Genomic DNA, 13,230 nt, shown 5'->3' on the forward strand with positions numbered 1-13,230 from the left:
CTTTGAACTGTGTGCGTGTTTATATATACATATATGTGTATGTATGTATGTATGTATGTATGTATGTATGATGAGATGAGTAGCAACTCCCATCTCTAGAATAGGGCCCAATGATCAATCTCACTTAGGCCAATAAACAAGGGAATCTTTAAGGCACACGGGCTATTGTGCGTTGGACATATTACATAGACAGTGATTGATCACCTATGATGTATGCTGGCACTTCAAGGCGAATATTGATTACGGCTTTGGCTACTCTTACGATTGTATAAGAATAACAGCTTCTTTAACCCCTTCCTTTCCAAGAATCTCAGCACTGGCTCAGGGCCAAATCATAAATCGCCGTCTACCTCGTTTCAGCACAGTTTAATACATATTAAGCATATATGTAAACGGTACAATATTGTTTTAAGAACAGATATACTGTTGGGAAAACTGGTTACTAACAATGAACAAATGACTGCTGCTGTCTTTCACCAGACTGAAGGATTTCCCAGAAGAGGAATGAAACGGGATACCAGGAATATGTAAAAGTAACGGTTTAATGACTATAAGCGAGAAGAGAAAGCAATAGAATTGTGCTTCTTTCATTTGTAGACTGGAGACAATGAAATGATGTGCCACGAATTTCCTTACCAACATTACACTCAATGATCAGCAGACACCAGGCTGGATCCAAGCCAGTCTATTGTCAACTCTCTGGGCCAATATATTGAAGATGCAAGGAGCTTGATCAGAGCAGATCTACTGGTGGCTAAACTACAACCCCTAGTACCCCCTGACTAATTGGCTATGGAGGTAGATTAGGAGATGTAGTTCTGTCACAGCTGTGTGGGGGCAATAATCAAAAACCTTTCAGATAATTATGAAAATGGTCCTTGAAGAGATGTAAGAAACTCATTATTAACTGAAGGGGGGGGGGGTCATTTTACCAGATAATAGCAATATTATTAGTTTTAATTTAACACTGCAAACAGCTGGTACTTCCCAAACAAGTTGTGGATTTTACACTGTACTTAGGAGAGTTAAAAACAAACACACTGTGGGCCCTTATTGCTTGGAACCATACTGACTTGATGCTGACAAACAGACTTGTGCCCCTGGGACTCCTCAAGGCTGTGCTATCAAACTGACAATTCGGATAGATTTTTGGGAAAAATAATTAAAAAAAGAATGAACCTTAACAATCATTTGTGAGTGCATGAAACACAATAATTTTCATTATAGTATTTATAAATATATCATACAATACTGTCTCCTGTTATGTCATATACCAATATGGCATTGTTCAACACGCAGAATGCCAACTGATTCTTACAAAAGCGAATCATTTATACAAGTCACTAAAATAAAACGGTAATACCCGCTTTCTTTAGGCAAAGATTGTAAAACTGGAAAACAATGCGTTTCTTTTTTGTTTCATGATTTTTTTTTCATAACTTGACCAATTCTGTGCAGCGACAAATGAACCAATTTGCTTCCAGATATGCCATCTGGGGTGCTGGGTGCTCTGGTAGTAAATTGGGTGCCAGGACAAATGAAATATGAAAAAAAAAGAAAGAAATCAACATGGCTAACGCTATTCACAGTGAAATGGCTACATAGATGCGTCTCTATGTATCTCTCGGCTGGATGTGACAAGATGATCGCTTTCTATTAGTCCACACACAGAAAAGAGCTGGTGGTGGGTCTGTTCCCAAGAGATCCCCCTTGTACTCCAAATGACTTAATCCACCGTTTGTCTGGTCTTGGATCCTTCCCAAACACAACAAGCCCAGGGCACGGTAAGCCAACAAGCAGAGCTATCAAAGAGGGCACACAATATATCCAGCAGGGTGAGATCCATGCGATGCCAAGGGTATCCACTGGAAGTGCACAACTTGTACATCCAACATGATCATTCCTAACTGCCACCCACATAGTGTAGCTACGGTTTGTATATCCACAGTGGCCCAACAATGCCCTGTTCCAAGGTCAATAAAGCCAATGCCTCATCCATCCAAAAGTATCCTCCCCTGCATCCAGCGCGACATCCACATCCCATACCATTGGTTAGCCAACTAAATAACACTTTCAAGAGTCTTTCACTGTAACCTTTAAATAATAATCCTCTGGATTCACTCCTGGGCGATATATGGTTTCACTACAAAGAAAGCGATTTGGACAAAACGCCACACATATTAGCATCTAGAAAGCTGCAATGGTATGGAGAGATCTAGGAACCAGGCGGTGCGCCAGTCCTCCCATCCCTAGGGGGCGCCCTCATCCCGAAGAGATGGCAGAGGCTCCGTTTAAGGATATTTTCCTTGCTCTGTTGGCGAAGGGGTTCTGGTGGCTGCTGCTGGAGCTGGTTCCATTCATGGTGCTGGAGATGTGGGGGAACTGTGGGTGCGGGGACTGCACAGGGGTGCTGGGGCTTGGCATACAGGAGGAGGTGGAAGGCATGCCGCCACCCAGGCTGCCCGCTTTGTCGCTGCCAGAGTCACTTTCCATGTCCCCGCTAGTGTTGGTTATCCTGTCGGTGTGTGGGTTTATCTTCATTCTTTTACAGGTCGGTCTTACTCTGTACTTCAACGGAAGGGGCCCGTTCTGCAAGGGAAATGGAGAGGTTAGAGAAAGGGCAATCGGTGTGGCAACTCTACTGAAGCAAGCATGGCTACTTACCCTTCTCCAGGTGTAGATATAAGCAATATCCATTAAGGTGTAATAGTCCTTCAGCGGTTCCTCCTCGTACATCACATCGATCTATGGGGAAACACAATGTGGCCTCAGTGTCTCATAGGGAAGGGGAGAGGGGCTTTGCGCATAGCAGCGACTCGCAAGCGGAGCCCATCTATGGCAACGTGTTGGCACCAACCGTATCGGCCGGTACGAGCCTGCCCAGTCCGGTACATATGACACCGAGCATATTAATGCTGTATCTTGTTACTGGCTGGCCAGTTACTTACCTGGAAATTGCTGGGGATGTCCATCTTACTTCTCAGGAACTTCCTTAGATGCATGACTGTGAGGGCGGCTGGGCAGCGCAGGTAGCGCTTGTCATTGGCCTGCAATGGGGACACAGCACGCAAAGTAAATGCACAGCCCACAACTACTGTACATGGCGCTCCGGTCTCAGGCTTTAATAGTATCCCTTTCTAATAAATGCTGGTGCCCGAAGTGTTTCTGTATAGCTGGCACTAAAGCCTATAGGATCATCCAGTCTCCGTTCATATATCCCTTGTAGTAACATTGATTGTACAGTAATATCCTGGCAGCAAAGTTACGTTAAAGGTCGCCGAACCCTCCTGGTCCATTAACAGTCAACTAATGAGGGGATCCCATTTTCCAATAAAAGCCACCCACTCAGATGCCACTAAAGTCATCACTAAAAGACACCATTGTATCCCAGACTGAGAGAAACCCAATCCGCAATGGATGGTGTTTTTACCTCTTCCTTGGATTTCTCTTTGTCTTTGCTTCCCTTCCGATCAGCCCTGGGGAAGGAGGAAATAGAATATTGACTCCCGACGCCAAGCAGAACCCCCAAGTGCATAGACACATACAAATAGCGGTTAGGGGCCACATGGGATCTTACCTGTTTTGGTCAAAGAACTCGATGGACAAGCTAATGATCTCATCGTCCGTAATGATCCTCTTGTCCTCGTCTGCGACCTCTCCTCTATCCTCGTTGGAGCCATTGGAAGCTGCAAAACATGGAATATCTGTTTAATGCCGTTATCCCAAAGGCCTGCCATGCCAACCTCACCCGTCCCAATACATTCTGCTACACCGAATACTCTCCTAAATATTGTTCTTACTGCTGGGTGGCCCAGAACATACCACTAAATGGGGCTCCATCACCATATATATCACCATCACCATATATTCCAATATGAACTGCAAACCCAGCATCACTGCCCCATGGCAATTGTTCTTGCACTTATCCAATGCCAGCTTTACCCATAATAATGCAGAAGCCAAATCACCTTCCTGACAGTCTCCTTGTCGGTATAACTCTACTCTAAAGGACTGGCGATTGTGCCAGAAATCTTACTAGCCTGAGCTCTGCTTTTCTGGAGACAGGGGAATCTGTTCTAGAGAAGGGAACTGCTGCCATTGCACCTAAGGCTGCTGGGAGTAAGTAAGGAGTTGGAGTTACCATCTGCAGAAGGATGAGCAGCATAAAAGTCTCTTCTCCTCTTCATTTCACCTGCGAGAGACACGGACGCGTTAGGGCACTGCTGACAAAGGGACTGGTGCCCCAGGGACAGACAAGCGATACTTACCTTTGAAAAGCCCTGGCACCAACTTATACACAATATCCTGAAGGGTTTTGTCTGCCCTAAAAAAGGAAAACAAAAGCCATGAGCATTGGCAAAGGCTTGAATCTGGGCTTCATATGCACCCTAGGGCTGATGTAATGAACCTATCCGAAGTATACAAAGCCATTTTAACCAATAAGATGTTTTGTACCAAACCGGCGGCCAGTAATTGATTATAATTATATTAATTATAGCTAAATCGACTGAATGTCAATAACTCATTACATGATCCTAAAACAATTCCAAAACCTGTGGCTCTTCTTAAGGTCCCCTCATCTACATAGGATTATAAAATATATTAATATATATATTTACTTGAAAACACCATCGATTGTAAGACATTTGAACCTAATCAATTACTATCATCCTATGTATATTAGCTAGAAGCAATGCAAGTACCTTCATTGGCCAGGATGGTGTTATTTAACCATTAAAATACTTAATAAGTTTGTAGCAGACTGTGGTAAGGTATGAATGCCATACTGGGCAGATACATAAAATGAAATCGCACCCGACAAAACACACAAGCAACAGATTTCCTCAACAATAAAAATACTATAAAAAAATTCTGTGAAATAAGACTAAATATTAGCTACTGTCTGCACCCTACATGCGGCCTTTACACACCTGATGTTGAGAAGGGGCCTGGTTTTATGTACTTGAACATCACAGATCGGACAGTATTTGCTGGTCTCCAGATACCGAACGATGCAGGTTTTACAAACTGTTACAATTTAAACAGGGATAAGTTAGTACCGAAATGGCAATTATAGTAAGGAACGATCTCCGAGTGGATTGGGGGTGCAGTTTATCGAAAATCAATCTATTATCCGGAATGTCCTGAAAAGCCTAGCTGTGAGGGAGTAGAACAAAGACCTGAATATATTTACAGGGGTATTTTGGAAAGCGTATGGGGGGTCCCTACAGGAGCGTACGGGGGTCCCTACAGGAGCGTACGGGGGTCCCTACAGGGGCGTACCTACAGGGGCGTACGGGGGGTCCCTACAGGGGCGTACGGGGGGTCCCTACAGGGGCGTACGGGGGGTCCCTACAGGAGCGTACGGGGGGTCCCTACAGGAGCGTATGGGGGGTCCCTACAGGAGCGTATGGGGGGTCCCTACAGGAGCGTATGGGGGGTCCCTACAGGAGCGTACGGGGGTCCCTACAGGGGCGTACGGGGGGTCCCTACAGGGGCGTATCGGGGGTCCCTACAGGGGCGTATGGGGGGTCCCTACAGGAGCGTATGGGGGGTACTTACAGGAATGGAGACATTCGATTATGGTTGTAGCATCTATGAAGTATCCGCCACACAGCACACACATGAGGTGTGGGTTTAACTCGGTAATTTTAATCCTGGTGGTCCGATGCATTTTTGCGGTGGAAGTGGGGTCTCTGAAAGAAAGAAACCAGGGGGCTATTACCATGGGAATGGGGCAGAGTCAAGGGGCTCCCTGAAAAGGACTGGCATTGCAGTTATTTATGTGCCAGATCTCACACCCCGGCTGTTACCGAATTACCCGGAGCCCCAGGTTTTGCCCCAGTCCCGAAGTCAACGAATAACCCCCCCCCCCAGAGCATTCCAGCAATGAGCGCCCAGCTCTGTTTTACAGATAGTCCGAGAGCCATAAGGGCTCAATCCCGCCAGCCACCATGGGAAGCCTCTAACCCACCGCGGTACGGCCAGGATCGGGCAGAGGAAGGCTGCAGGTGAGCTCGGCGCTGAGCAACAGAGGCTGCAAAGTCGCAGGGCGATTTCACTATAGAATGGCACCTCAATGAAGGTAGGATACGGGTCCGGAGAGAGGGCACCGACAGCTCCCAGTCCATGAGACGATCTCTCCGTTTATTGCTGAAAGGAAACGCATTGCCTTGTGCTGGTGCCAGAGCTTCAATCCCCCGGTTACCATAGCAACCTGCACTTACACTTGGCACCCTGCCACCGCCTGGAGATGGGAGGGAGACCCAACGTTACGGGCTGCCGGGGGGCTGCCAGGACAAGTACCTGGGCGACTTAAGGCAGGTGCCTGGGACCTTAATCCTTTCCTTACAAGGACATCGACATTCAAGCCTGAACTCTCTCTGTAGCAGCAGTAGTGCAAGGTTGAGGGGGGATTTGAAGGAAGGAGGGCAGATCAATCCATCCACAACGTACCTAGGCAGATGATCACTGCCAATCAGTAGGGTGATTCAGCTGGAGCAGAACCCCACAATAGCCAGGCTCCTGCACAATAATAGGTCGGTACCAGCAGGGGCCTAGTTAGGAGCTTTCTTGGGTGTCGGGCACCAGAAGGGGTTGTGAGCACCTAGGCATCCTGAAACTGGAAGAGATTTCATAATCCTCTGGGATATTAGATAAGGATAGCAGCAACTAGAAGCAGCGACAGTGAAGTTCTCAGCTCAGAATCATGGGAGAGGCTGTTGGCACTGTGTGAGAGTGTGTGCAGGAGCAGTACCCAAGCCCCCAGGCTGGAGCAGAGGGGTAACTAAGGGCGGCGGGGACAATAGGAAAGGATGGCTGCTGAGGTATCCGGGAGAAGGATTAGGGGATACCGGCTAGAACAAGCAGATAGAGAGAGAGTGCAAGCAGCAAGATTCAGGGGCTTCCAAGAGGGGGAGGGGGAGAGAGAGGACAGGAGCTGCACAGGGAGAGAGAGAGAGAGAGAGAGAGAGAGAGAGAGAGAGAGAGAGAGAAGAGAGAGAACAGGGAAAGTAAGAAGGGAGGAGAGACACAAAGGACTGGCTAGGAGAGAGGAAGAGAGAGGCAATGAACACCGACAGGGCCCAGGCCTGGGGGAGGGTCCAGCTGGCTCTACCGGGGAGATTTGATCATGCACAGACACAGGGAAAGGCACTGCCGCCTGGGAAGCAAACACACAGCAACTGCAGGCAGGGGGGCGCTTGAAGGGGGAGGGCGTCTAAAGCAATTATACATTATATACACACACACACACACACTTATATACATATATACATACACACAGGTGGCCGCAGTAGGAGACACACACATTCCCACACTCAGGTACAAAAGGGGCAGGAATAGAAGCACGGGCAGTTACTTGACACAAACAATACACGCTAGTGGGAGCGGTGCAGTGACCAATGGGAAAGCTCGGCGCACAAATGCCACTGGCAGCCCCTCCCCCCGGTCTCTATTACCCCCCGCCTGACCCCACAAACCGCAGCGGCTAAAGCGGGTTAACCCTGCCGGGCCCGGCACAAGCTGCTCCCCTGTGGGACTGGCCCTCTGGCCGGACACTTAGCCACAGCAGTGCCCCTCTAACGCCACAGGGCATGGCACATATGAGCACATGGCACACCATGCCCGCCTGCTGGCACTACAGCACCTACTCTGCTAAATCAGTAAGGGCAGTGGTCGGAAAAAAAAATCATTTTCGGCTTCCGTGGGAACAAAAAATAAATAAATGTAACAAATTCGTTTTTAAAATCAGGTAATACAAAGTATGGATGCAAAAGCGGCAGCTCCGGGAGATGTATGTGATGGGCTCAGCTCCGGGCTCTGGGCAAGCACTGCTCTCAGCTGCACCTCATGGGCAGGGAATGGGCGCAGGGGAATGGGCGCAGGGGAATGGGCGCAGGGGAATGGGCGCAGGGGAATGGGCGCAGGGGAATGGGCGCAGGGGAATGGGCGCAGGGGAATGGGCGCAGGGGAATGGGCGCAGGGGAATGGGCGCAGGGGAATGGGCGCAGGGGAATGGGCGCAGGGGAATGGGCGCAGGGGAATGGGAGCAGGGGAATGGGCGCAGGGGAATGGGCGCAGGGGAATGGGCGCAGGGGAACGGGAGCAGGTACCCTTCGGGGAACTAGGCATCGGCCAATGAGAACAACTATCTTAATAGGGAAAGTTCAACTAAATGCCGGTATCAGATTTCTATATTCGGGAGATGAACTGTCCGTATGTGCGCAACGTCCCCAATATATTGGAGTAAATGACGAGGCTAGACAGCACAGGGCAGGCAGGAAAACGGGGACTGGGCGACACTGGGCACAGATTGAATGGAAATTGTCATTTCTGCCCATTTATACTGGCACATGAATAGAGCAAAGGTCGCACTCCCGGCTGGGGTAGCAGCCCTAGCGCCTGAGCAAGTCCGGCGGAATCACCTCAATTTTATATGAGTAATATTGTATATCATTCACTTGCAGGGGGGGCACTCTGGAAATTTCCAAAAGAACAAACGGGGAAATATAGTAAATTGTATTGTCTTTTTGGCCATCCAATGGAACACTTCGCACAGCGGAAAATCGGGTACCATTCCTTATATATATTCCTATAGTTCATACCCAACAAATGCGATAAATGTAGGTACTTAGGGTTTTCCAGCCTGAGTTTATCCAACACTACAGATCCAAACATGCCTGACCTACTGTCATGTGGCGCACAATTCCCTTTAATATGGCAACTCCAGACCGCACAGTCCCTTTAATGGAAGCGACTTGAATCGCTCAAGTCTTTAACTTTATGCATCATATTCACCTTCATTATTCTCATTTGGATCTACTTTAACTCTTTCTGGCACAAACCCAACAGCTTAGAACACACCAAGAACATAAGTAAAGCTTATATATGAGGGGCACTTGAATAGCCCCAGTCAGCTGGTTACTGTAACACAACGAACTACTTGGCAAGGCAGCTGACAAACAAGTTGGGGGTCTGAGAACTACATGTCAGGCTGAGGAAAACCGGGGCAAGATTCCTTACAATGAGCCCTTACACTGGCCAAACGAGAAGGGGTTAAGCAGCGCGGCTAGGAGATCTATCACTTTGGCTCCTAGCTGGGGGAGACTAGTACAAGGCAGTAATGTGCATGTACAATTAGCGCTTGTTAGGCAAAGACCTGGCCGGGCTGTTGATAGGATACACGCAGGGACTGTATGAGAGCAGTAAGACAGTCGCTACATTGCAGCCAGGTACTTGTTATTTCAGGAGGTTATTGGCGGCCCAAGGATAATGAAGACTTTTCCATTCGCACAATCCTATTGCTGATCTCACCTTCCGAATTTTCGCACTGAGCGATACAAACAACGTGTAGAATTCGCAGCTTCTTTGATTTTCCCCTTTTTAAATTCAAGCACATTTCAGCAACATTTTTTTTTATATTTTAAACAATCCCTATTACGTTTCGGCTTCAATATGCAAGCATAACTCCATATTATTTGCCCTTTTTATTTCAGCCCCCAAATATTTCAGATTACAAATTCAGCACATTCATGTTCAGCCTAAGCCCTTGCTGTGCCAAACAGGATGGTGAGTATTGAATGAAGGCAACACACAGGAGCACTGGCAGAGCTAGAAGCACCGAGTCGCTGTCACATTGCAGTGCCCCAACATGTGCAACTACACAGCACTGCCCAAACTGACAAGTGAGCACACGGAGCAAACACAGACACATGCTTTCAATCAGTTCTTAGTTCTTCTCCTGTTGCAGGAATGACAAAGCCAGGCCCCGCATAGGCACATTATATTCTCTATCCCAGCTGCCTGGCGGGGCAGATTTATGGCACAGGCTTATTGTAATAGGCTAAAGAGCTGGCCGGGAGATGCCAGGGCACATCTATAGCAAGCGATGCCCCCCTAGCCCCTAGAGTTGGGGCCCAGTGCGAGTATACTCAGGGGGCCCACAGTGTGAGTATACCCAGGGGGCCCACAGTGTGAGTATACCCAGGGGGCCCACAGTGTGAGTATACCCAGGGGGCCCACAGTGTGAGTATACCCAGGGGGCCCACAGTGTGAGTATACTCAGGGGCCCAGCCACAGTGTGAGTATACTCAGGGGCCCAGCCACAGTGTGAGTATACCCAGGGGGCCCACAGTGTGAGTATACCCAGGGGGCCACAGTGTGAGTATACCCAGGGGGGCCACAGTGTGAGTATCACAGTGTGAGTATACCCAGGGGGCCACAGTGTGAGTGTGAGTATACTCAGGGGCCACAGTGTGAGTATACTCAGGGGGGCCACAGTGTGAGTATACTCAGGGGGCCACAGTGTGAGTATACTCAGGGGGGCCACAGTGTGAGTATACTCAGGGGGCCACAGTGTGAGTATACTCAGGGGGGCCACAGTGTGAGTATACTCAGGGGGGCCACAGTGTGAGTATACTCAGGGGGGCCACAGTGTGAGTATACTCAGGGGGGCCACAGTGTGAGTATACTCAGGGGGGCCACAGTGTGAGTATACTCAGGGGGGCCACAGTGTGAGTATACTCAGGGGCCCAGCCACAGTGTGAGTATACTCAGGGGCCCAGCCACAGTGTGAGTATACTCAGGGGCCCAGCCACAGTGTGAGTATACTCAGGGGCCCAGCCACAGTGTGAGTATACTCAGGGGGCCCAGTAAGGCAGGCAGCACAGAGTTAATGGGAAGAAAGCCACGGAAAGGACACAGCATGGTATATACTGCGGGTAGAAATGAGGCCGAGTGGCACTGCTGGGGCACAATATGAGACAATATAAGACAATATAGTAGAATATAGTGGAACAGCACACAGGGATACACCGATATAATGATACAAACAGAATGAGGAGCCGCACGCATGGGCACACAGAAGATGCCATGTTGATTTGCTCACGTGTTCCCCTTGCCCCCCCCTCACCCCATTGCAACCCCCCAACCACCTGTGTACCCCCTTTCCAGCCTCCTCTATTTACACCCCACCCCCCCTACTCCCCCTCCCCTTTATTTGTGTGCAGGAGCAGCCAGCCCCCCCTCCTCCCTCTGCTCACGGAGACCCCACCCCCACCGAGGGGGGGGCGCCGGGGGAGAGTTGAGCACTTACCGTTCGGGTGCTGTTGCTGGGGGGTCCGGGGACAATACGGTGCCCGGGGGGCGCTCAGCGGATGAGCAGCAGCAGCCCAGGGGCGGCCATCTTGATGTGAGCTGCAGACGCTGTCAGTACAGAGAGCGCTCTCCGCACATCCCCCAGGCGCAGTGCCGCCTCAGCGATGGCTCCAGTTACCGCTTCCTGCCTGGCCCCCGCACCGAGCCCCCCGCACCGAGCCCGCACCGTTCCCGCCTCTCGCTTCCCGATCGGCCAGTGGCGGAGGTTATACCATCCCCGGCGCTTTGTCCCGGTCGGGCTGCTTTCTCCGTGCAAGTCTCTCCAGCTGCCGGTGCCGGGCTCACTCCGGCTCCCTGTATCAGTGCGGAGGTGTATGCGGCTGGCTGGGCGCTCTCTCCCCGGCTGGCTGGGCGCTCCGTCTGCTGGAGCCTCACACTGAAACTGACACCGTCCCCAAAATGGCTCGGAGTCCGCCCGCTCCCCCTCCCAGCGCGGTCACGTGGCTTCATTCCTTAAGGGCGGCCTGGGAATGAGTGCAGCACTCACACTCACACTCCTGGCGCCTCCGCCTCACACTCACACTACTCACACCGCTTGTGTATTACCGGCACATCTGTGTGGCCCTCTCCGTGCCCCTATACCCTGTGTGAGCGGCTCCCACACCGACTGTGGCTCCGGGGCACTTAGCGCTATCGTGTCGTTTTAGCGTCGCCTCAGCCGCTCTACTTTGGGTTATATGCAGGCAATGGGGCCCCCTTATTCTGCGCCACATAAACACAAAACATTCACAAAACCTGCTGACAAGTATTCCGCTCATTTCCAACACAATCTGGATATTTGGAGCCATTTGCCCCAGTGCCGACAGGTTGTGACATTTACTAAGCAATGCAATGTGCCTACGTATTTATCTACCCCCTCTGTCACTCAGGGCATGGGGCATAAATAATATATCAATGATCTGCATGCACCGGCACAGAGCTGTCAGGCACAGGGATCTGATTCATAACACTGAGTGTGTATATATATATATATTTATATCCCTCACTGTGTATTCTGGCACGTAATATTCATACATATAATGCATTTATTTCCTTGCCCCGTCTGCTCGGGTAAGACAAGGGACTACATATACATGATTCCCCGTTTCTCTACTCACCCTTGTAACGTTTGCAGGCAGTGGGTAGTGACATATGAATATCATAAATACATTAGAAATACATTATTCTATATTTATCCCCGTAACCTCACATTTCTGGCAAAGTGTTGGAGCTGCCATATAAAATGTATTTTTACTAGCTAGTTATTACCTAAACTTTTAGTATACCATTTCATAGTTATGCTATTATTGCCCATTTATTATTGGTATTTATCTATATAATAGTACTGATTTAAAGCCATAACTTTACACTGCACGAAGGGAGTTTACGTTATATGTATATATCTTATTAGCCACATACCATAGTAGTGCAGCAGGCTATGCAAGTTGCCTTATAACAGCCATATAGTTACCAAGTTAGAGTTTCCCAGTTCCCAAGCAGCGCAGGCACATTATGGAGGTGGATTATATCATGTATATCATAGTAGGGATTTGTGGGATAATATATATTATTGTAGTAGCTAATTATCTCAGTAGCCGAGCAGTGCAGGCAGAATGTGAGGTGGTATATAATATATATCACGATAGCTGGTTATCCCAGTAACCAAGCAGTGCATACAGAATGTTGGCGGCAGCAACATATATCATGATTGTAGCTGCTTATCCAAGAAGTTGCGCATTTCTGAAACAGTATATATATCACGATAGTAGCTGATTATCCCAGTGCTGGAGCATTGTTGGTATGTTGGTAGACTGTGGTAGTTAGAATTAGATACAGTATATATCACGATAGTAGCCGCTTATCCCAGTACCGGAGCAGTGCTGGTTGGCTATGGTAAGTGGAATATTATATATATATATCATGATAGTTACTAGTTTTCCCAGCAGACTGTGGGGCTAGGAAGCTAGGACGTGGCTATCAGACACATTATAGTAGAAAGTTAATAGCCACAAAGTGGTTAGTAGGATAAGAAATAGGTGCTTTGCACGGATGAAGCAGTGTGGGGGGATCTGGCGGGATCTGCACAGGATTGGA

The 13,230-nt window shown here is 49.0% G+C and overlaps 1 protein-coding gene across 2 annotated transcripts; it reads right to left on the reverse strand.

Annotated features, from left to right (window-relative positions):
• Positions 1–351: 351 nt before the first annotated feature.
• bmi1 (BMI1 proto-oncogene, polycomb ring finger) lies at positions 352–11,331 on the reverse strand. Of its 2 annotated transcripts, none has more exons than XM_012964670.3 (10): positions 6,457–6,944; positions 5,563–5,696; positions 4,932–5,028; positions 4,269–4,324; positions 4,142–4,192; positions 3,578–3,686; positions 3,431–3,476; positions 2,949–3,047; positions 2,665–2,745; positions 352–2,589 (listed from the first exon to the last, which is right to left on the reverse strand). In XM_012964670.3, the coding sequence occupies exons 2-10, from the start codon at positions 5,672–5,674 to the stop codon at positions 2,263–2,265; spliced, it is 978 nt and encodes a 325-aa protein (XP_012820124.1). In that variant the 5' UTR covers positions 5,675–5,696; positions 6,457–6,944; the 3' UTR covers positions 352–2,262.
• Between the last annotated feature and the right edge of the window lie 1,899 nt (positions 11,332–13,230).

The sequence above is a fragment of the Xenopus tropicalis genome, chromosome 6, assembly GCF_000004195.4.
Source record: "Xenopus tropicalis strain Nigerian chromosome 6, UCB_Xtro_10.0, whole genome shotgun sequence".
Lineage (NCBI taxonomy): Eukaryota > Metazoa > Chordata > Amphibia > Anura > Pipidae > Xenopus > Xenopus tropicalis.

What these genes read in the sequence shown, in the direction of transcription:
- bmi1 (XM_012964670.3), bottom strand. Translation starts at nt 5,674, where the DNA reads ATGCATCGGACCACCAGGATTAAAATTACCGAGTTAAACCCACACCTC. An exon ending in ACATCCCCAGCAATTTCCAG is followed by an intron (nt 2,746 to 2,948) that starts GTAAGTAACTGG and finishes GTTTCCCCATAG; the next exon opens with ATCGATGTGATGTACGAGGA. An exon ending in ATATCTACACCTGGAGAAGG is followed by an intron (nt 2,590 to 2,664) that starts GTAAGTAGCCAT and finishes TTTCCCTTGCAG; the next exon opens with AACGGGCCCCTTCCGTTGAA.